Here is a 25094-nt window from a genome sequence, read left to right as displayed (position 1 = left end):
GGTAACTTTTTATAGCACTAAGCAAATTATTCATCTTTACTTTCAAGGCCTTTCATAGGTGATCTTTCCTGTCATCATTTATTCATTACAAAACTGTTGATCCATCTCTCATTTTGCTAGTCTTCCTCATCCAATCTTGTCTTTTCAAACAAATAGCTTTGTGCCTTCTCTCAGGATTTAAATTATGTTGGTTGGTACATCACATCTCAGTATTTGCTTTTGGATTATGTTTAGAATGTGTTTGTTTTGTTTGTTTGTTTTGGTGGGCTTTTTATGGGCACAACTATGTATACTATTCACAAAGACTGGCATCTAGAAACCATGTAGGTAATGCTGCAACCCATCAGTAAGCTCCTCTGACTGACATGTACTGTAAAAAAGCAAGTCTGAGTTTGTCTGAAAAATGCTATACAAATATACCCTCTGTTGTGTAGCTGAGTTCATCACCAGAGAAATTATTCCCAAAGTTAGTCTGCCTGAATATGTGTATTAGTGTACATAACTTATTTAGGTACATCAGTTCTCTATGTAGTTAGGGAACACAAACGTATCTGAAATATTTTGGTTAGGACAGGACACTATATAATGTGAAAATTAAGTGCTCAGCTTAACATCTGAAGTTGCCTTACGTTTTCTGGATGTAGGTAGTGTAGGTACCTAACTTCGTACAATGTCAACCCTTCCCCCTAAGCTGCTTCTGAGAGCTCGCTTGAGGTTTTGATAATTATAATCCATTCTGCAAGCCGTTAATGACCAGGGAGACTCCTGCTTAGACAAATACATGATTTAATTTTGTCATTCACTGGGTGATGAGAATACTTGCACCTTGCACTTTTTGTTATAGCATCTTAGAGCTCTTTACACTGTCCAGTAACAGAAAAATATATGGGGAGGGAAATTAGAAACACAAAAGTCCTTTTTCTTGAAACATAGAAATGACTCAACCAGTGCTGTATTGACAGTTTAAGGTGCAAAGTTTAAGTTTCAATTGTTTACTATTAATATGAATGTCCAATATCACAACTGAGTTAGACCCTTCCAAAAAAAACCCCCAAACCACAAATGTTTTTTCAGCCTCAGGAAAAAAGAAGGCAAAAGAATGACATGGGGTACTTCTGCTTAAGTATTTGGTATAAACTGAAGCCTCAGTACAAAATTTGTACTTTGTCTTAGTTTTCCTGAAAGATGATAATGTTGCCCATGTGGGAAATGGTCAAGCAAATGGGTATATAACCAAGATTAAACATAGAAAACAAAACACACTCAGATAAAGGACTGAGATGGGTAATCATCAGGATTTTAAATGAATCGGTAAGTGACACTGCAGATCCAGTAACAAGTACCTTTGATGATTCTGTCAAATTTGGAATGATATTCTATGACTGGACCATAGTGAGTACAGTATTGTATCCAAGTTACAAGTCTGCAGATGAGGGACTGGACCAGATGCAAGCAATGGAAGTATATTTCCCTTTAATAATAATAAAATAATATTTGCATGTATAGTCACAAAGGATACCAGAGTGATCGATTCTTCTACCCAGTTCTGAAGCAAGGCTCTAGGACAGCTAGTCGGTTTTGTTTCAGATTTATATACACATTCTAAAGACAACTCTGCTGATGCTCTCAGGTAGGGGTAGTTTTAATGCTCTGTTGGAAAATAATTACCCTATTTGAAAAGAATTCGTTGTTAGTGGGTTAAGAACTGCAAAGAAGTGGATGACTACAGGTAGTGCTGAGTGTTGATCCGTTGTCTGAAATATAGTGAATCCTGTTGATCCTTTGTCTGAAATATAATTTTGTTTGCCTCTCTTCATGGAAGATGATTTCAAACTTCAGCAGAAGAAAAGTCTAGGAGAAGGATCAGAAAAACAAAGTTCATATTTGTGAGAAGACTTAAATTGATAGGACGGGCTAATTAAAACCTGATATTTTTCCTTATCAGGAAAGGCATTTAAAGACAGTTACAGCACATGAACAAATGAGTATAAAGTAGCATGAATATGTTTAGACTTGAAATTGGAAGTAGTTCTAAAAATACTCCGTTAAAATACTGGGATAAGAAGATGTATCTCATCACGTAATTCCATTCATAGATGTACTAAATTACATATTTGCCTGTCATAAGAGGGAACAAAACACAGGCCACAAGGGTGTTCCTTCACAAGTTTATGTTTCCTTTCAGTATCTGCTGCTGCTCAAAAAACTGGGAAGTTTTGAACTGAGGTGTATCTATTAATAAGTTAAGACAAATGTGTGGGGGTTTTTCAAAGTAAAATACTGTCATTGTATTTCTGGATTCAACCTTTATCTTGTTAAGTTCCTGATATTTGGCTGGATTCATAAACATTGTGCTATTTGTTTTGATATATACATCTGTCCATGTGCTATACTGCATATACTCAGTAGTTGCCCATGTGGAAGCATTAGGATGTAAGATTTGGCCTTTGAAATTTGTTAGATTTGGGACTATGGCACTGTTTGTAATATTTTTAAAAAAGACATTTTTTATAGTCAGCTAGCACATGGATATACTTCATATAGAATTTATATGTAGTGTTATACATTTGCTGCCTTTCCTATGACCTATCATAAATAAGAAATGCTTTGGCTCAAGCAGGTTTTGGTGGGCTGCTTTTTTGGGGGGTGGAGGGCCCTTGAGATATATTTCCTCTACAAGTGAAATATATAGATGGCATCTGATGAAATCAGTATTGTTATTCCTGCCAACTTATTTTTCATTCTGCAAGCCTAGTAATAACTCCCTGAGGACTGATGTGTTTTGTGTGTTTTAATTAAAGTTAATTTAATCTCAAACTGGATTTATTGCTGAACAACTAATTCCTTAACACTGGCTGGAGACCTTGCCATTAAAAAATGAACTATACTGCCTTCATGCATTCCAGAACTGGTGCCCAGTGTTTTGGAAGGCATCATGCCAAAAACTCATATATGTATTTTTTTTAGCTTTTCATGGAGGAACCCCAGCTGTGTCTTCTCAAGGGCGATGGTTGCTGGGATTTTTTTTCAGGCTCTGACCATAAATGTAGACATAAATATACTCTGAGCAGACTAGCTGGAGCTAATAATTTTATTAAGAGGAAGAGCTGTCTTGTAAATATACATCTGGCATGTAAATAGCATGTGTAGATGAAATTGAATAAGCATATTTGGAAACAAAACCAGAAAAATTTCCCAGAGAATGCATTGGAGAATCCATATAGTTCATAAATGATTTTGGAAGAGATTGTCCAGCTGAACTCTGTTATAGTTCTCCCATACAAAGAATAATGATGTAAGCTGATCATGAAATGTAACATGTTAGTAAGTAAATGTAGGGCTATGTTTCATATTGTACAACTTTAGAGCAGAGGAGAAAGGCACTGATGCTGCTGTGCACCCAATATTTAATTTCTAATGTCTATTAAAATTCTTCCAAATTACACATGTACAAATACGGACCTGTCTGAGAGACTGCTAGAAATGTGAATTCATCTTCTGAACGACGTCTGAATCCTTTAGAGCCCAATGTCCAGGTACACTTGTCTTAGTATGACCAGATAAACTGTGCAGATGTGCGATCGCCGTGCCTGGGGCGTGCCTGAGCACCATGGACAGAGACTGACAAACCCAGGGAATGTTCATTCCCTGAAGGAAGAAGAAATTACTTCACCTAGAATATTCCAGATCAGAGAGAGCAGGAAAAATCTTAGTGCTCAGATCCTTGGCCACCTATTTGTCAAAATGGATGCCCTTTTCATAGATTTCAAAAAGTCCAGTTCATCTTGATTCAGTCCTGTCATCAGTCATTTATGGTCTTTGTTTCTCCACAGTGTTGGTCCTTCTCAAAAGACTACCACATAGTTACCTGCTTGCCATTTGCTGTTTATTCTTGCTGAGATGCAGAGGGATTTCCCTATAATCTACTTTCAAAATGCCTCTTTAATTTTATTTTGGAGATGGCTAGATGCTTCAGGTATTATGGCTGACCAGTGTATAATAGTTCATAGAATTATAAAGTTTCTGTGGTGTTCAGATATAGTGTCAAATCCGTTCTAAAGAGGTCTAAATATTTAATCTCTGATTATCTGTCAAGAGTCATAGCTTTTTTCCGTGATCTCCAATAAAAGAAATTAAAATACAACATTTGTATTTTCTGTCTGGTTTGGCTGTGTTCAAGCTTTTTTATGTATAGAATATCAAGCTATCAAATAGAGAATTCATAAATAGAATCACAGAGTCATCTAGGTTGGAAAAGACCTTGAAGATCGTTTAGTCCAACCATTAACCTAACACCGACCTTTCTCAAATACACCATATCCCTCAGCGCTATGTCAACCTGACTCTTAAACACCTCCAGGGATGAGGGCCCCACCAGTGCCCTGGGCAGCCCATTCCAACCCCTAACAACACATTCTGTAAAGAAATGCTTCCTAAGATCTAGTCTAAACCTTCCCTGGTGCAACTTGAGGCCATTCCCTCTTATCCTATCTATTACTACTTGGTTAAAGAGACTCATCCCCAGCTCTCTGCAACCTCCTTTCAGGGAGCTGTAGAGGGCGATGAGGTCTCCCCTCAGCCTCCTCCAGACTAAACACCCCCAGTTCCCTCACCCGCTCCCTGTATGACCTGTGCTCCAGACCCTGCACCAGCTTCGTTGCCCTTCTCTGGACACGCTTGAGTCATTCAATGTCCTTTTTGTAATGAGGGGCCCAAAACTGAACACAGGAATCGAGGGGCGGCCTCACCAGTGCCGAGTACAGGGGTCAGATCCCTTCCCTGTCCCTGCTGGCCACGCTATTGCTGACACAAGCCAGGATGCCATTGGCCTTCTTGGCCCCCTGGGCACACTGCTGGCTCCTGTTCAGCCGGCTGTCAATCAACACCCGCAGGTCCCTCTCTGACTGGCAGCTCTCCAGCCACTCCTCCCCAAGCCTGTAGCGCTGCTGGGGGTTGTTGTGGCCCAAGGGTAGCCCCCGGCATTTGCCCTTATGGAAACTCCTCCAGTTGGCCTCAGCCCATGGCTCCAGCCTGTCCAGGTCTCTCTGCAGAGCCTCCCTACCCTCGAGCAGATCAACACTCCCACCCAACTGGGTGTCATCTGCAAACTGACTGAGGGTGCACTCGATCCCCTCGTCTAGATCATCAATAAAGATGTTAAACAGGAGTGGCCCCAAAACCGAGCCTGGGGGACACCACTCGTGACCGGCCGCCAATTGGATTTAACTCTGTTCACCACAACTCTTTGGGCCCAGCCATCCAGCCAGATTTTTACCCAGCGAAGCGTGTGCCCATCCAAGCCGCGAGCAGCCATTTTCACCAGGAAACAAGTGATGAAGTCAGCTTGTTTCTTTTACTGTAATGCTTGCATATCCTTTCTATTGAACACCAAAATGCAGTCAGTATCTGGAGATTTGCAAAGTGGCAGTATAGAACAGTGTCTTCTCAAATATACCTTTGATGTAATTGTCAGATGGTACACTGGGAGAGTTGCATTTCAGATACTGTGAAATACTGTGAAATACTGTGGATTCAAGTACTCGGACTAATAGAGCTGAGATGCTTAATTCTCACCAGACTGAAGGAGACAGTTGCATGGGAAGGAACTGTACTGAAGCATCCTTCAAAAAAGAGAGAATGGTTGCTAAGTCAACATTGTGTGGTCTCTGAAAGATTTATGATACATTTTTCTGAATCTGTCCTCCCATCTTTCTTTTACATTCTTCATTTGCCTCAGGCTTCGAATGACAGAAGAACTAAGTAATTATTTTAAGCTCTTGGTAGCTCTTTAACTGAGTCAGACAGAAGGTACAGTCCAAATGTGTAGCCCCAGCAAATGGTGCCATTAGGAAACAGAGATCTCACAAGCATGAGGTGTATGTGTGCACTATTGAGAGAACCAGTACTGAGCTTTCTAGTTTTTGGAGGTAAATGACATTATTTCCAAAGGATCATTTTGTGTTAATAGCTTTTAACAAGCCAGTGTCAAAGAATCTTCAAGAACTGTAGGTTTGTATTGGAAAATTGTTCAGAAATATAATACTGGAAATGTTTTCTGTGGTTTTATTTTTTTCTTCAGTGAAAGTTAGCTATCCTGGAGTTACAAATTAAAGCCTGTGATATGAATCATTGAGTGTCTGATTTGTTGGTTCTCCAAGAAGGATTGATAGGAGACTCATTAAATATGTGTTAATTCTACATTTTAGGGCATCTACAGGAAATACCTTTCTTACTACATAATTCAGCTTTGTGAACAAAGGGAGATTTTTATTTTTTTTTCTGAAATGTCAGAGAGTGACCCCAACTGCAGATAGCATTTTGAGTGGTATAAGACGTATTAGTGTCATTTTGGGTTCCCTAAACTTGGGGCCTGACCATCTTATTATAGTCACATATAAGAAAAGGTTACAATAACAAAAAGTTATTTGAATATATACACTATCAGAAAAGCTTTTACATGTATACCTTTTCACAGTGAATAGTAAATGATACAAATTTTGAAACTCCTCAAATTAATTATAGACTTACTACTTTTCCTGCTTCTTCATTTTATTTTCTGGTTTGCATATCATATTTCTAAATGACATGGTATAGCTTTCCTCAGAACATATGTATGTATTATGATCATATTTCCAGATGCAGAAAATGGTTAACTAGTTGACTATACTCTGATGATTCATAATTATTTCTATGGATTTTTTTACTTTTTTTTTTTTTTTTTTTTTAATTGCTGTTGTTTTGGCACTAGTCTAATTAGCAGAAACTATCAACTTAAACTGGGGACCCTTCTGCTGTGGTAGGACATGACCTTGTTTCTATTTGTACCAAGCTTGTTATTTTGTAGTTATCTGCATTTGACATTTACCAACAGTAGTGCAACATCTCTTGCTTTTCAGCATGGTGTGCCAGAGGACTGTTACGCATCTGGTGCTAGTCAGAGAGCATGGTTTTCAATGTTATCTTATGATCAGGAGGTAGTTAAAGCAAAGAACCACAATATTAATGTACTGTATCTGTACTTACTGCTCATTCTTTGTTTGCATTTCTTTCCATGGAGTTTATATTCTTGTCTGAAAACCTTAATGTCACTGCCATGGGGGCTTCTCCATATTACCAGTGAAGATTATGTGGGATCCTTATTTTATGATATATTTCTTTTGAGTGTTATTACTGTTTGGAATGAAAAAATTAAAATAATGCTTCCTGCCATTTGACTAGTTCTACAGCATATGGAATGCATTGTTTAATATGAAAATTAATTAAATTAGCTGAAATATACTACTGATTATATCTTTTAAAATATTTAAACCTTTAGAACATTATATACCTAATCAGAAAACCTGAAGTCTTTACTAATTCTGTTTTGTAATGCCTATCTGCTCTTGCACACAATTGACACAAAAAGCTAACAGAGCTAGAACTGTTTGTTAGACTGGTAATTTTATCTCTGTCCTGACTGCCATGACCTCACTGTGAAAAAAACCCAAGACAAGGCTTCTAGAAATTTAGTACAAAAAGATTGTGAGTAGTTTACACGTGAAAGGGAGAAAACAAGGGCTGGATTTATCTGTCTGTAAAGAACAGATACTTCTCAGCAGCAAGTCTGTAAGTAAAGCAAAGTTCCTGTTGGATGCTGGGGGTTTGTTGGGCAGGGTAACCCTTTTTCCACAGTTTTACAGGACTCATGCCAGATTTCTGTTGGCCAGTTCTATGATCATAAGGGTTCATTCAGGTTGTGCTTTGTTCCCCTCAGCCTGTGTCAGAGAGCTGAACTGAGATGTTGACCTATTTTCTGTTTGTGATCTAGGGCTGTGTTGAGCTTCTTGTCCTCTACCCACAACATGTACAGTTTATGCTGGATCAAACACAGCCTGTCCATAATTGTCAAATGTTTCAGATTCAGAAGGTCTCAGGAAACATGAAAGCAAAGTAAACACATGTAGAGAAGCAAGAATAGGCTTTTACAGGCAGATGGTGACAGGATATTTTGTGGTAGCTGAACCCTTGTTTTCCTTGTAAATGTTGAGAGGAAAGAACAATGTATACTGTTCTTAACCCTGGAGTAATTGGAAATATTGAAAGGTAAAAGAGCTAGTAGTCCCTCTTCTGGAAATATTTTAGCTTAGCCTGCAGTATGTTACTGTACCCTTCAGTTTTGTTTTGTACAATTTCTAAGCTAACCTCCTCTTGAACTGATTGATAAGGTTACTTAGGGTGAAAATCTGTTGAACTGTGTAGATTTTATAATGAAAACTTCAAGGTCCAAAGTTAATTCAATTGAAGCACAAACTTAAAAATTATATGAACATAATCTGTTTTCTGCAAAATGAACTTGGTATTTCAAAACATATCTTTCAAAATTGTTAACCTTTCCTAGCAAAGAGGGAGTTTTTGTGCTTCTCTTGTAGTAACCGATGGAGTCCAAACATTAACAAAAAAAAAAAAAAGCAAGGAGGAGAGCATGCAAAGAAACTCACTGAGGTGAGTTCTCTATGCATTGTGTAGCTGTTCTGCAGTGTGTGAACAGTACTTTTTGGAAATAGGAATGTTTTCAGATGAAAATGTTCTATATTTGTAATTGTCTGCTTCAGTAATAGAGAATTCCTTTTATTTAATGAGTATCTTAAACATAGAGAATTTTGCAGATCTTAACTAGGATTTATAGATCTCTTCCCAATAGTTCTTGTAAAGTACATACCTGGCTCAGCATTCAGTACAGAATCTTGTGTATTTCCCTTATGCTTGTCCACACAGAAAGATAATTTGATTTCAATTATGTTATAATTAAAGTGTGGCTGAAGTTATACAGATTTTGCTGGTTCCTTTACTTTTTGAAGAGTAAAATAAATTAGTCTTGTGTAACGTTTTTGGGTTTTGTTTTTTTGCAAGACAGGAGTATCTGTGTGAGTAGTACCCTATTAGCAAATTTATGACACAATTATTGTTTCATTTTGGGTTTGTTCATAAAATGGTTATAATGAAAGAGCTTTTCAGTGTTGAACAAGCCTTAAAAATCTCATTCTCCTTTTTCTTGATTTTTTTCCCCATGCTCACTTTTGTCTGGATAGGGTCATGCAGTTTTCTTCTGTGCTGCTTTTATTCTTCTCGAGCACACTCTTCTGTGTTGCTCTTGAGTCAGAATCTTCTTTTGCATCTATTGATTATGTGAACATGGATGTAGAACTATAATTTCAAAGATCTTTCTGGTTCATGATAGTGGTGTGCTAAGAGAAAACCAGAAATGATGATCAGTAGATATGCTTAATTAAAAGGCAAAAGGGCAGTGAAGTTCATTTCTGTTTAAAAGAAGGCATCAAAGTTTTAAGACTGACATGTTTTAAAAGTTCTTCTTTACTCTCCAAGTCATAACTGATAGTGCTACTTTGCTGAGCTTGGTGTGGATGAAGGTGATCCATGTAAGGTCCATATCGGCAAAATCTTCACTGTGATATTTTTCTGAGAACAGGTGAACTGCAAGGTTCACCTTGTCTGTTTCACAGAGAACTTGACACTTTTGGTCTTCTGGCATTTTATTTTTTCTCGCCACCAAGTGCTCTTTATTACAGACTCAGATGCAAATTCAAGAAGCAAGCTCTTGAATCAAAATGCTCAGAATTGCTACTGAAATCCTATAAACAACAATACTCTTTGGCACCCTCCATATTAAAAACCCCATACACCAGTGTTTCAGGTAACAAATGCTTTCTGGAGCAGTCAGGAAAGTTTGGTTAGAACAATTAATCCTACACATTTGGAGATTTCAAATGTATACAGAAGGCAACTCAATGTCATAGATCTGAATCACTTCTGTCACAGATCATGAATGGTCATCCTCCCAGTACACACACATATACACTAGCTTAGACTGGTCACTCAGATTGAAGGTGGACTTCAGAAAAGCACCTTGTATGTGACACAAGCCAATCCTGTCTTCCCTGCTGCATGATAGGAATTCACCAAGATTTATGGAGCAACTCTGCCAGACAATTTCTCCTACTCTTAGTTTTTAGAGTGAAAATGAGAAATTACAGTAGAGGCTGTTGGTCTGAAGCATAGTCTGGGCAGTCTCTCTGATGACTTGCAAGAAGTCAATGCAGACTTGCTTGCCTTCTTAGGTATCTGAAGTCGAACAGCAACCAAAGCTGCTGCTTTGCAGGAATGTCTCTGTTAAAAGATGATTTCTTGGCATATTCTGAGACTTTCTAAGAAAAACATGAATTCTGTCCTCTATAGCTAAGCAATGAAAGTAACTACTAAGCCTGTAAAGTTAAATCCTAACCAATTCAGTTCATTCTCTATCTCAACGTGAAAGTCAAATACTTTCTGTTTCTGGACTGACAGCTTTATGTAACCAAAAAAGTGTTAATATCTAAAGGATAAAAAACCCCCAGGCACCTAAAGACAATGAACTCTGGAATATTTCTTTTGTTTAAGAAATTAGAAGAAAGCAGACTGAAGGGACTCCATCCAAACCAAAATTATAGGTTTTGAACTGTTTGTAAGAAATAACCATCTGACCGCCTGGAGCCCTGGCAGTCTCAAACCCATGTGTGATACATGGGGGTGAAACAATGCTGCCTCCTCCTGTGAAGATGGTCTATTAAAAAAGGTTTGGGAACACTGATGGAGACAACCTGGAAACATGGTAGCTGGTGCCATAGGTTGTATCTGTGCCCTGTTTGTTTCTGCTGGTGACCAAGACTCAGAAGTGTGAGGACTTTGGTAACAGACAATAGATGAAAAACCTTTCACAATTCTTCCTGATCCTCATTGTACAGTAGTTGGCTTATGCTCTAAATTTTTGTAAATGAAGGTGGGTTTTTTCTTATTCTTGATAAAACTGTAGACATTTCCTCATTAAAAAAAAAAAAAAAAAGCAAAAAAAAAGCAGAACAGTTTTATCTTCATATAGTGAAGTAATTCCATTTAACTTTCTATAGGGCTGGCCTTTGCGGTTCTGTCTTCAGTCCATCCAGTTTTTGGTTTATATGGCTCTTTCTTCCCTGTCATTATATATGCCATATTTGGAATGGGACATCATGTTGTGACAGGTAAGTGTCTATTTGCTAAAAAATTTTTCAGAAAAAAGGAATTGGAAACTGAACTTTTTGTTGTTGTTATAAGATCAAGGAAAATTATACTAAACAGAAATAAGATGGTTTTGTGCTTCTTTTTACAACTATTTCTGCCAGCTCAAGTACTTTAAAGAGCCTCATTAAGAATATATTGGAGTTACTCCTGCCATTATAATATAATATTGCATTGACACTTCCTTTGTAAATGTAGTTTACTAAGGGTTTTTGTATTTTAACTCTAGAAATCTGCTTCGGGCTATGATTTTAACAAAGAGCTCAGCCAACGAGATACATGCTAACAGGAATGACAAAAGGCTCGTCTGCTTCTTAAACTGTAGAAAACATACTTCTCACCTGGCTAAAACACAAACCTTGCATGTCTCACAAAAAAAAAAAACCTTTCTGTGCCTATTATCTGCAATTGTATTAAAGCTAGAGAGTCTCCAAATGAGTTCAGTACAGCTCCTGTCCACTTGCAGAGTAATTAGGCAGCAAAAGGTGCTCCCTGGTTACTATGCTAGTAGTTATGAATTACTTGTTTACCCTCAGCACAGCCAACAGCGGCTGCAAGAGTTGAATGACTAATCTCCTAATAGGTTGGTGATGCTCTGTTTCTGACCCCAAAGAACAGCAGTTATAGATGGTTGCCAGCATATCCTGGGTTGCATCAAGAGAAGTGTGGCCAGCAGGTTGAGGGAAGTGATTCTCCCCCATTACTCTGCTCTTGTGAGACCCCACCTGCAGTCCTGTGTCCAGTTTTGGGGTTCCCAACATAAGAATGACATGGACCTGCTTGAGCAGGTGCAGAGGAGGCCACAAAGATGATCAGGGAGCTGGAGCACCTCCCTTATGAGGACAGGCTGAGAGAGTTGGGGTTGTTCAGCCTGGAGAAGAGAAGACTCTGGGGAGACCTTATAGCGACCTTTCTGTACTTAAAGGGGCTACAGGAACGATGGGGGGGACCTCTTTATCAGAAGGTGTAGTGATAGGATGAGAGGTAACAGTTTTAAGCTAAAAGAAGGTAGATTTAGATTAGCTATAAGGAAGAAATTCTTTGCTGTGAGGGCGGTGAGACACTGGCACAGGTTTCCCAGAGAAGCTGTGGCTGCCCCCTCCCTGGCAGTGTTCCAGGCCAGGTTGGACGGGGCTTTGAGCAACCCGGGCTAGTGGAAGGTGTCCCTGCCCATGGCAGGGGGGTGGAACTAGGTGATCTTTAAGGCCCCTTCCAGCCCAAACCAGTCTATGATTCTATGAAGGGAATTGGAAATAATACTCATGAGATTGAACCACAGATTCTTTGGTGTGCAGTAGTGGACACTTGGTGGCCTCTGAAGTTTGTGGGAAGGATGAGACAGAACCAGTAGTCAAGCACAGTAGGACTGGGTAAAGGGGAACCGCTTCTGTGGTTGTCAGAAGATTTCAGCAGGAAAGAGGTACATTTTCCTTGTGGAATAGAAAAACTGGAAGGAGGAAAGATGGTTCTGGGTAATCACACATAGAATGAACTCTGCAGAATCTGATTGTTCAGGTGTATGCACCGACAAATGTTTTAGTAAGAAGTTAGCCATGTATTTTAAGCACCTTTTTTGTTCATACTCAGTTAAATTATTAAAAATTGCTGAATGGCTATAACTTGTCTTACAGCAAAGGGAAAGATGAAAGTTTTTTCTCCCTAAAGGCACAGAAAGTATCCGGGCCTTCTGATGCCTGAAAAGGATCTGTGGATGCTGTTAATAACTTGATGCTGTAATGAGTGATGACATGTACTCAGCTCATGTAAGAAAGAGAAGCATTCAAAAAAAAAAGAAAATTTGGAATTTTGAAAATAATTTTGACACTTGAGAGGAGATAGATTAGTATATTTTTTGAACTTATTTTCATTGACTATATTAAAACATGAAACTATATTAAAAATTGTGTATTGTCATCAGCTTGTTTATATAAGATTATTAAGAAGACAAGAATCTATCACATGATCCTATGTAGGAAAGTAAGTAAGTATCTGTCTGACATAAAATCTAGTAATGAAAACAGATGATCAAATGGGTAAGTACAAGAAGCTAAGGCTGATGTTTTATCCTTAGGAGGGAATAATGTTCAGAGAATGATTTGCTGAGAGTCCCACCACTCCATGGCTGCAGATTCCTGCACAGTCCCTGGTGTGGAAACCTGTTCCTTTCACAAGTGTCTGTTCCAGAATTTAATCTTAAGAAAAAAAGGAAGCAAAACAGTTCTCTTGCAGACATGAAGATTTTTTTAAATAAATGTGTGTGACATATGCTGTTGATCCTTTCAGTAGAGATGTCTCATGCACTCATCCCACCAGCCTTGGTTAAGGCATTATGGTGTGCAGGCTGAACTGGAGCTATACCTCCTGCCTCAGATCGCCAAATGCTCCAGAATTCCTCACGTACATTGGCAACCGCCTCTTCTCCTACCAGCGTTTTCTGTAAGATCAGTGTGGCTCTCCATAATTATAGAGGCTATCAATGTGTCCTTTGTTAGTGAAGTCAGTTATGTTAATATGAAATGGAAAAGTATCAGTGGCCCAGTTCTGTCAACTTTTAACCACTTGAAATGTCTCTTCTGTGACACAGCTGATCTCCTTTAAAAGATTACTCACCTGAGCAACTAACACCTACATCTTTTACTTGACTGTTTTTGGTATAATTGATCTTGGAACATCCTCTGAGACAGCTTCTTATGTCATAATACCACATATAGATCCTTGATTTCAGACAGAATTTTATGTAAACTTTTTTTTTTTTTTAAGAGAAAACAGGTTTAAAAGAAAAAATAACAATCTGAAAAGCAAAATACCCAAAACTATCCTGAATGTTGCCTGAAAAAAATGTATTATAGGGCCAGATCAAATGTTTATCATGATTCAAGAAAGAAAATGTGATCCAAGAGAAGCCTTCATGGCTCAACAGGAAAACTAAGGGGACTGTCATAAGGAAGAGTTTGGCACTTGAAAAATGGAAAGCTTGATCAAATGAGGTGAGCAGGAAATTAAATGTGGCAGGTCAAACATATGCAGGAAGTTTAGAAGGCTAAAAAAAGGGATTTGAAGAGTGCCATGGAGAGGATGACCAACTGATAGTTAAAGTTTTTTAAATACATCAAAAGCAAGAAGCCAGGAAAGAAACTGGTAGGACACCTTTCTGACAAAGGTGTAACAGGGATATTCTGTAGCAAGGCCACAGGACTGTCAAGTTACCAGTGTAATTTAATCTGTCTGTAGGGAATCCTGGGAACTGCAGACCTGTCTTGCACCTCTATTATTACAGACTATGATAAAAAAAAAGTTCACTAAAAGATATCTACAATCAGAGTCTGTTGGAGAGGAGTTAATGTGGTTACTGTAAAGGAAAATCCTACCTCAGTAACCTCCTAGAGTACTGTATGAGTGTCAGTAAGCACATGGGAAAAGGAAATACTTTGAATATATCAGAATGGTCGAACAGCTACTGATAAGGTTCCACACCAAAGGTTACTAAAGAAACTAAGTTGCCCTTGTGATAGAAAAAAAGTTCTTTTATTAATTATTAGCAGGTTAATGGATAAGAAACAACAGATAGGACTTATTGGTCATATTTCAGGGTAGAGGTGTCCCTAGTAGGTTCCTGAGGAATTCATGCTTGGAGGTTTACTCTATGAAGGCCAAGGTGAAAGTAGAACGGTGTTTACCAGGTTCTGCAACAGTAGAAATTAAGGAGATTTCAGTGAAACCGGTGAGAGATCATTTTAAAAGACTTTTAAAATATAGTTTAAAGAAAATAACACAGCAGATGGTGAACTTCTGGAACCTGGTCCCAGAGGACATTGTGGAGGCAGAAGTACAAGCAGGTTGAAACAGAGATTCAACAAATTCATGAATACTAGTCCATAAACAAGATCTAAATGGGCTGGATAAGGATGTACTTCCCTAAAATGACAGCTGTGAGTGCTGGAGGATTATGAGGGAGATGGCCTGCAGAAAATGGCCAGGTTTGTGTGATTTCTCTGGGTAACATCTCCAATTGTCACAGCAGGAAAGAGAGTACTGGGCAAGGTGGACTATTGGTCAAACATAGTAGGGCATTTCTTATGCTCTTAGAGCTCTGCATGACATGTTTGTGCTTTTTAATATTGAATTATCATCCTTATTTATCTATACGTCATTACACGTGCTTTATCTCTCAGCAAATAAAAATTTCTCTCATAATATGCCTCTATTTATTCGAGTGGAGGCTGCTGAGATATTGAACATATACATCTGCTGACTATAATGGGCTAGGTACTATGTGTACAGTGTGAATTAATTGCCCTAGAAATTTGAATAATAAACATTTGAGATCCTCAAACAAAAGCTGTTTCATCACACCCAGAGAGACTTAAAAGGACTTCAGATAACTTGAAATCATTGTGAATTGTTGTGTTTGAACCTCTTTTGTTAACATGTCTAAATGAATATGCTCATAAAAAAAAATATAAAATCTCTAATTCACATATGCAGATTGTATTTTACATAAAGAAATGTGAGTTACATAAAAAGATTACCTTAAAAATTGTTCTTAGCATGACAAGAATGGACAAAACGGCACTTTCACTCATAATGGTCAAGTTTTGAAAAAGATACCATGAGTACAGACAGTTACAGAATTATTGGTGACTAATGTCTGGCTTTTTCTATAGGAACTTTTGCTTTAACTTCCTTAATATCTGCCAACGCAGTTGAACGTCTTGTTCCTTCAGTCAGCACTAATTTTACTACAAACAATAATTCAGGAGTTTTGGGCCTATCAGAGTTTGAAATGCAGAGGATTGGAGTTGCAGCAGCAGTTTCTTTTCTAGGAGGAATCATTCAGGTAAGTGGCAAATACATATTCTGTATGCTACTGATGCATTGCATTTATGACAGCTATGACTCTTGTAATTTTTTTTTTTTTCACTTCTATGAGAAAAACTGACCATGGGTCTGGATGATGAGTGATGAAATTAGTGTGTTTTAAGAATTTGTTTCTCCTTTGTTATGATGTAGTAATTGCCTGTATACATGCTCCTAGGGTGTTACAATATGAAGCAAAACCAAATTTAGTCAGCACTAGTATAATATTCAGTCACTGCTGGTGCTCCCTTTTCTTTCTCCTTCAGAAACAAAACATGAATCAGCTCCTGGTAAGCACTGACATATTCATGTGTTTTTCTATTGCTCTTGGCTTGAAGAGAAATACTATACACTATTCAATAACTAAAAACAGTAGGAAAAATCTTTAAATTCTCTTTAGAGCTCACACACCCATCATTAAAGCAAAATAAAGTAATAAACCAGATGTCTTCAAATGGCTCTCCAAAGCTTATTCAAATGATCAGTGGTCTTTTAAATTTTTTCTTTTTTCCTATTCTGACCACAAGTGCCGAGTTCCTTTATCTATTGCCAGTTGCTTAGGTCTTCAAAGAAGCCTCCCCTCTTTTCTTGTAAATATTAAATGGAAGAAATGTTCTAGCACTTGACTTTGCAATGCCTTCCAGGTGCCTGGCCACCTGAAAGAAACCTGAACCCCTGCACTCGGTGTTTTGGATCCCTCTACCATGCAGAGGATGAGCTAAGAATCCCAGAATGAGATCTTCAGTGCCCTGCAAGGTTGACAAGAACTGGGGCTTATGCTTATATTAGTCAGTAGGATATATCAAAAAGCATGGTAATTTCTGTTGCATGTTTTTCATTCTTTTATTGGTTACAGAATTATGACTTGGGGTAGCAGCATGAGAGAAACCTTACAGACAGCATATGGAGTAGAGCTGATGCTGATTGTACCTGCCTGCTACATGTGCTGTCCCATTGCACCAGTGTGTGCAACATAACGCTGCATCATGTGCAGGATACTTCTAACAGCAGAGTCCTCTTAGCGGGCACAGAGCTCTTCACATGGGAGCGCTGTGCTCACAGCCTGACTATCTCTTATGTCGTCCCCAGAGAGGCTTGAGTGTTAAAGGCCAAAATGCCTCAAGCATGAACTTGATGCCTGCATTTGATCTAACTTCAAAATCTGATGCAGAAATTTCTTGCTTAGCTGCTGCAGAATCCCATTAGGTGTGTAAATCCTCTGGACATCTTACTCTTTCATTCCGAAAAGTTCTGCTTTTTCATATGCCTTCAGCTGCTCCACCTGATTTATCTCAGCCTATGTCCTGTTTAAGCTTGATTGGAATGAGAAGAACTAAAATCCTCTGCCTGCATCTTTAAAGCAGGTCTGATAGGGAACTGTGCCATGTGCATGGACTCTTCTCCCAGGTCAGTAATGCCACTTGCATTAGAGTCATATTAATACAGCAGGTGCTCATAGTGCTGCCACTAGTCCTTTATGCAAGTTTAATGGTTAGAGACCAGATTAAAATACTTATTTCCTAGAGGATTGTTTTAAAGGTACTGATTCATGATATTCAAGTGAAGGTCTGGATCAAGGCTGTGATTAAACTTTGCCATCATCTCAGGTGTTGTTAAGTGTAGGAATCTATGTTTCTCATCATGATTCCAGTCTCCTGGCTAACAGTTGCTGCAATTCCCAGATAAAGTGACAGGGCACATCTTGCTGGTAGTGGAGAGCTTAATCAGTGACCTGCTTCTACTTATCAGACTAAACTAAAAATTAATGAGTAGCCTGGGATAGATGAGGTACTCAGGGACAAGAAGAAGATGATGTATTTTGGAGCCAGTTTTCTGTTGAAGACATCCTGAAATACAAAGTAGAATTGTTAGTACAGTTGTGACAGTACTTCTCTGGGAAAGGAGCAGACCTCTGCTATGGTGTCTGCCCATAAAACTGTTTCTTTATGCTAAAAAAAAAAAAAAAAAAAAAAAAAAAAAGCGCAGTGCTGGAACTAGCCACTAATTACACAAAAACAACTGATGCTATGACTATTCCATATCTTGGGCAGCTTCCACAGGAGGGATGAAATGTTCCTCTCCAAACCAGCTGGTTCCTTCTTAGAAAGAGTAGGTAAAGACCTGAACGTCCTTGGCCAGAAAAATGATTTCTTAGTATTTTTCCAGTAGCCTGGCTAAGTAATTAGCAAATAATGTTAAAGGAAAAAAAAGAAAAAACACATTAAATAGTGAGTTACAGAGGGAAGGCAAAGGGAAGAGGTATTTTTCTGAGGCGAACTGCTGTTAGCTGATTTGTGTTTTGTGAAGATCATAAGTGTGCATCTCTGTGTGAGGCAAGCTCTGAGCGGGCTCTGTGAACCTCAGTGCCATCAAAACATGAAATAAGTTGGAATTAGTTTCTGATCACCAGGAGCTCATGCCATTTGAAATTTTGGGCTTAGCTGCCTAAATTTTTCAAGTAGATTCAGTTTCCTGAGTGTTCATAAAAGAAGGAAGATGTTTAGTTATTTTAAGAGGCATCCTGATGAAAATAATGTAGTATTAAACCGAAAAATAAGTAAACATAAAATAAAAACTGTAATTACAAAAGCATTTAATATAATGCATTCAAAGAGACTATTTCATTTTTTAAAGCAGAATAGAAAGTATAAAGCAGATTTATTTATTTTTTTTTTGTTTATGTAAGTGCTACTCTATAAACAGGGCATGGAAAGCTAATCATGTTCATTGAATTATTCCCTGATATTGAATACCTCAGAGGTATTTACGGGGAGAGGAAATGACAGAATATAACAGATGCCTATGGAATGATTTTGTAATTATAACTGGATGATGCCTTTACAGCATCAAAAAATTCTCAAAAAGTGTTTTTGGGTAAGATTTTTTTTCCTATTATTATGTTATACATGCAAAAATGCTTGCATAAATATATGTGTCTATAAAAATCCCCAATATACTAAACTGAAATTCAGCATTGAATTTGGTGAATAAATAGAGGAAATCTGATTGCAGTTCAGAGTGAGAAAAAAATAATTTTTTGTCCTAGAAAAAAATGTAGTGTTCTCTTAAGAACCACAGCACTACAGACTTCAGTTGTGCTGCTCTTCTGTAAATCAGAAATGGCTGGTTATTGCATTCCAGTCTTCTGTTTTTATTGGTAAGTTTTTCAGCTGCTGTATTTTAAAAACTTATAATTAGTTGCTGATATACAGTATTGGAAAGAAAAAATATTTCTGATTATCTGGAGGACAGATTTACATGGTATATAATCAATTTGCTTCATAATGAAGGAGCACATTTGAATATGAATTGTGGTTTTGTAAGGCTAATATTCTTGTCCAAAGGTTTGTTTCCCTGTGGGGAAAACTGTGCTGCACTGCTCTATGTTATACATAGTCATTTATTAAATACAAACATGAGTTTTAATTATACAGTGACAATCAGGAAAAGAGTTCATTTTTCTTTTACAGTGGAAATAACTTCTTGCAGGGTCATATTCTGTATCTTTAAAAGGACAGCTGGGCTGGGTGGCAGTCCTGGTTCCCACGATTATGGTACAGCATGATACATGTTAGTACACAAAGACCACAGAAAGAAGTCTTTTTTGCGTCCTGAAGTGAGGAAAGCTCCCTCCACACACCATCAGAAGCTACCAATCACTCTCAAGCAACTCACAGTGAATTTAGGAGCTGTAATTCCAAAGACCAAAAGATCCCAATTACAGTGTCTATCAAAACAGACCAAAACCAGTTTTAAATAGGTGACTCAGTCAAGCTGAACTGTCTGTGACTGACTGTTGGTCTCCAGACAGTCCATAGATGTCTTCACCTTTGCAACCTTTGATTTTGAGGTAACCAATGCAACATACTAAATAAGAGGCTTGCAGTTTGTACTGTTGCCTTCCAAGAGATACTCCCCATGGCTGACTTCGTCTTCTTAGCCCATGCAGCAAAATATCTGAAAGAGTACCCCACTTTTTGATTTAATGGTGAAAAAAAGCCATACCTTCCAGAATGTGGAGTTTTGGGGTATTTAAAATTTATTCTCCAAAACTGAATTCATGCAGGAGATAACATTATATTAGCCTTTCAATTACTGTGGACAGAAATTTTGAGATTAGTGATTTCCAAAGTGCCTGTTATGTGATAAAAATTTTTACTGGCCATAAAATTAGTTTGACTACACAGTGAGATTGGAATTTTAATAATAATAAACTGTGTGTGTTGTCATGGGAAGAAAGTACTGAAAGTGGACAAGAACCAAAAGGGCTTAAATTAATGAACATGGGGGCTTTGCTTTTCACAATTACTCATTTCTCTTCTCCTGGCTAAATCCTCATTCCCTTCTTCCACTTCTCAGGGTGAAATTATGGAGCAGTGAAGACAGCTGCAAGGAAAGGTTCCCTTTGCATTATCTTTCTTCCATTCTCAACTTAAGGGGTTTTTTTCTTCTTTTTTTTTTCTTTTTTTGAGATCCCACCTTCCACCACTTCTGTCTAATCACTTGGTTTTATAATTTGTTCCATAATATTTTCTCCTTTACTGTGCATTTATTCAAGGCTTCTTGCCTTCACTTTCTCTTGTGGTTTTTTCCTTTCTATGACAGTTCCTGATTTCATTCACAAGAATTTAATCAAGACTGCATAACTGGTGAAAACAAAATTAATCTCAAGATAGTTACTTCTTAATGAGCCTTTTAACATAGTGTAATATACTGAAAAAGCTGCACAAAGAAACTGTAGCTATGCAACTTTCAAACCAGTTATTACTGTGATTGTTCTCTCTCTGAAATATTCCTTCATCTCCTACAAATTAAATTTTGAAAAATGAAAAATATATGATCTTTTTTTCCTTTTACAGTTTAAGAAAAGGCAGTATTCGTATAAATAATGAAGGAGAAAACTATTTGCCTTTGGCATTTTCTTGTACATTTTTTGTTGTTGTTCTGTCACTTCACTGTCAGTTTTCCCTGTAGTTTTTCTGCATCAAGAAAGAAAAAAATCATACAATATATCAGAAAATAAGATGAGAAACCCACATCACAACCACAGCAAAGATAAAGTGGTTTACTAGAAATTTCTTCAAGAATATTGAACTTTCTACATTTTGATTATTTCTTAGTGGGTGAAAGATTTTATGACATAATGCAATGTGATGCAATCATGTGCTGTCAGCTCAGTTTAGTTTCAAATGGTGTTTATGCAAAAGACAGTGTCAGCCAAGCTGTTGAGCTGGATGTCTGTTCCCAGGCATGGAGGGTTAACTGGAGAGTTGATCTGGGCCTCTATAAATCCTAAAAATATTAAGTACATTTGTCAAGAAATCTCCCATGCAACTAGATTTGGGAGGCTTGTTTTAAAACAAGTTTTTCATCTAAGCAGTTTCTGTATATTGCTCATGTTGCAAGGACAGCAGGAGTTTCCCATACCAGTTTATGCTGAAAATTACACCCTCCTCCCCAGATATTTTCTGTTCTGGTTGCTTCATTGTTAGTTCTTCACCATGGAGGGTATATGGATGCACATTATATTTATTTAACTATAATTTAAATAAAGAGTAGGATGTACATGCTGATGAAGCACTGCCATTTTTTCTGGAAGTCCTGAGCTACCTTCTGCGGTGAGATACAGGGGACCAGCATAGGCTGCTGCTTGTTTAACTGAGTGGCTACAGAAACTGTCTACCAGAAATTATACTCATGGATTGGATATATTTTACATAACTCATGATTATAAACAATCAATAAAATGTGTGCTTGAAATATATGACTTTTTAGTTACTGCCTGCAAAGCAGGGTGACACCCCACTAAAATGCTGGAGATTTAAAGTAAAAAAAAAAAAAAAAAAAAAAAAAGTAAATGTGAGAGTGGTGCTGAAGTTGTTAAGTTCTGCATTCATGACATCATTTCTCTCTAATTCACCATAATAGCTTTCTCTGAAATGCCAATATTATCTAATATTTCTCTGTGATATTATGTGCTTCATAGAATTGTCTCTGTCGTTTTGAATCCACAGCTAAACATCCATCTCATTCTCTGGAAACAGCTGTTACACAGAAATTTCACATCCATACAATGCAAACTGATCTTAAAAAAACAAAAATTCACTAGGGAAGGGAGAGTTTGTTTCTTACTGAACCTTGCTACTGTGAACAATGTTTTAAATGTATGAATAAGGACACTCAGAACAAACAGCTAAACAAAATATCTGAAGTTAGTAATTAGCGGTTTTAGGCCTGACTTACTAAATTACTACTCATGGAGGGTATAACAGTAATTATCATTGTTGGGGTCCAATCTTGAATGGCAATCAATGTTCTAATTGTTTGTAGTACAGAGCCATTCACATGCTATTAGTGGGAAATAGAAAAAAAAGTCTCAGATTTAATCTCTCAGATGAAAGAGGAAATTGCTCACTAGAGGTTTTTGTGGTAAAATAAAAGCCACTCAGTTTGGTATTTTTGCTTCTTTTGTGCTATTATACCCATTGCTCACTACATACAGGTGAGATTTAAGGTGAAAAAAATAAATTATGTGCAGGCATAAAGAATGATAACATTTGGCAATAATTATTTTAGTTTCAGAACAAAACAAAATAAAGCAGGGAAGACTAAGATATATTCCAAAAGGATGATATGGAAAGGTATGGAAGCACAAAATAATCGTTTTAGAAAATAAACAACTCTGTGCCAAGAGCAGGTACCTTTTCAGGCAGAAGAATAACAAATGCAAAAATTATGGAAGTAAGAAATGGCTTTTTTATCTAATGAATCTGCAGAACTCATTGTAAGAGGACATAAAAATGGAATGTAATATTTTGATATGGATCAAAAAAAGGATTGTTATGCTAACCACAGTAACATCTGTAGGTGTGCAAGAACATTTTTCAAAGAATTAAGAGCTGTCAAATCTCATTCTTCAGAGGAAAAGAGTGAATGCAGTCTGGAATAAGGGGGGAGAACATAGTAGTACACAATGGTACTTTGGGTATTTGTCCTAAACTCCTACAAAGTATCTACAGTAGTTCTAGATTCAGCTGTATTCCAGATTCCTGAATTAGGGAGGAATATTATTCTTTCATTATACGCCTGTACTAACTTCTGTAAAAGTTGCAATGAAGCTGAAATAATCTTCAAGGTCAAATATAGTTGAGCCAAAGTCTAGTCTTTTTTTCTAGCAGAGAAAACCAGTTTCTATATAGGATATTGTTTATGAAATCGGGTGTTGAATTTTTCTTCCTGTTTTAAATTTTCAGATTGTGTACAGATATCCTACCTTAAGTTATTTCAAATATTTCTCAAATGCACAGGAAGTATATTCTAAAGGTCTTTAAAATAGCTTGCTTTTACTATAAGTTTATAAAGTTTGTTCATAGAGAACATAAAACTATATAAACATCCCTGTTTCTTTGTAAAGTAGGTAAGTATTTTTATATTCTCTGTCATCTGAAGCAACTTCTGTTGGTCCCTTGAATACCTGCACAATCAGAAATCTCAGTGTATGAAACTGATGTAACTAGAGATAGTGGACAGGTGATATTTGACCTATTTGATATTATGATAATGTAGCATGAGTGCACCAAGTATCACGGCGTATTGAACCGTATGTGCAGGGTCAGTGGGATAGCAGGAGGCTAAGGGTCTGTGGGAGGAGCAAAGTACTTGTGTGGCTGCGTGGGAAGGGAAATCTGATGGTGCAGCAGGCTGGGGCAGGGCATGGCTCTGCGGGATGATGGAGCTCTCACCATGAGACTCATCTCTCTCTAGTTTTAGCACCTAATAAATTTGGTAGCTGTTGAAATTACTAACGTTGGGAATCCTGATATCGACATGTTGGCAGCTGGTAAACTGGACCAAGATGTGGCCCTTTGCCTACTCAGGCTGAATAGCAGTGGAGCAGGAATGAGTCTTAATATACCCCCACCTTTAGAGTTGCTTTATTTCATGTTGCTGTGTTGAATTGATGTTTTATAGTGTTTAGTGTGCTCACATATTTGAGTAGGAGAGAAAAGCACTGCACGAAGATGGTTTCTCTGAGTCTGCTTTTGTTACTAAACTAATGTTAGAGTCTGGTAAATTAGCAACGAGTAAGATAATTCAAGTAAACCCACAGAGTTTCAATGGGTTCCATTTTCAACTAGTTGTCCCTCGAAGGATTTTTGCTTTTTGTCTTTATCTCATTTATCCTGCAGTTTATTGAAAGGATGCTGGCTCATTGTCCTATCCCCAGGAAGCTGCATTTATTATATTTGATGATACTCATGCCTTTGCCTTTTAGGTAGCGATGTTTATGCTGCAGTTGGGCAGTGCCACTTTCTTATTAACAGAACCAGTGATAAGCGCAATGACAACAGGAGCAGCTACACATGTTGTGACTTCGCAAGTGAAATACCTACTGGGAATGAAAATGCCATATATATCGGGACCACTGGGTTTTTTTCATGTGAGTTCAGTAAAAGAAATGGATTATTCCATTAGCTAACATTTTCTTAAATAACTATGCTATTTGGCTATATAGAAGTGTAAGAAATTTGTTATGCATGTCTGTGAATGAACAGAAGGTGTAATACCAAAACCTTCATCTTGCTAGGTCTGTTTATTAAGAACAGATTAGGAAAACTTGATGAAGAATTAGCAGGAATGGGTCCTCTTTTGAAAGGATACAGTAATAAATTTAAAATATGTGTATTACAGCATCAATAATTCCATTTATTATCCTGAGCAATTACACACTTGTACAGGGAGGGTTAACTCTTTCTGGATCAACATGTAGGAGGGGTATATCCTATTATCATTCTCATCGTATTTTCTTCACATTTTGAAGAATGAAACCTGACCACCATCGTGATAAAAGGAAAATTAACCATGATTTGTAGATCTGCTATGCAAAAATTACTCTAGATATGTTACGTATTGCTTTATGATATGCTATTACTTTGCCATAAACACAGCAAGTGTATGGCTTTAACGTAAATTTTATAAAATGCATACAGCCTTTCATAGAATTTCATGGTTACTTCCATTGGAAAGTATATATTGTTGGCTGAAACCTTAAAGGGCAAAGTTCTGTAATCTTATTGTATAAAAGATATGAGAACATATTCTTTATGGTAGCTTATTCCAGTAAACCCCAAATTTAAGTGCTATGGAGC

The 25094-nt window shown here is 37.5% G+C and overlaps 1 protein-coding gene across 1 annotated transcript in view; it reads left to right on the top strand.

Annotated features, from left to right (window-relative positions):
* The window catches only part of SLC26A7 (solute carrier family 26 member 7), a 70486-nt gene that overhangs the window by 5174 nt on the left and 40218 nt on the right, over positions 1–25094 (top strand). The window contains exons 2-4 of the mRNA XM_074897640.1: positions 10941–11051; positions 15753–15925; positions 24221–24385. Coding sequence (XP_074753741.1) covers positions 10941–11051; positions 15753–15925; positions 24221–24385 — 449 coding nt within the window. The remainder of the gene's footprint in view (positions 1–10940; positions 11052–15752; positions 15926–24220; positions 24386–25094) is intronic.

Source organism: Athene noctua, chromosome 2 (assembly GCF_965140245.1).
Source record: "Athene noctua chromosome 2, bAthNoc1.hap1.1, whole genome shotgun sequence".
Lineage (NCBI taxonomy): Eukaryota > Metazoa > Chordata > Aves > Strigiformes > Strigidae > Athene > Athene noctua.
The sequence above is the reverse complement of the archived record's forward strand: the minus strand, read 5'-3'. Positions and strand labels throughout refer to the sequence as shown.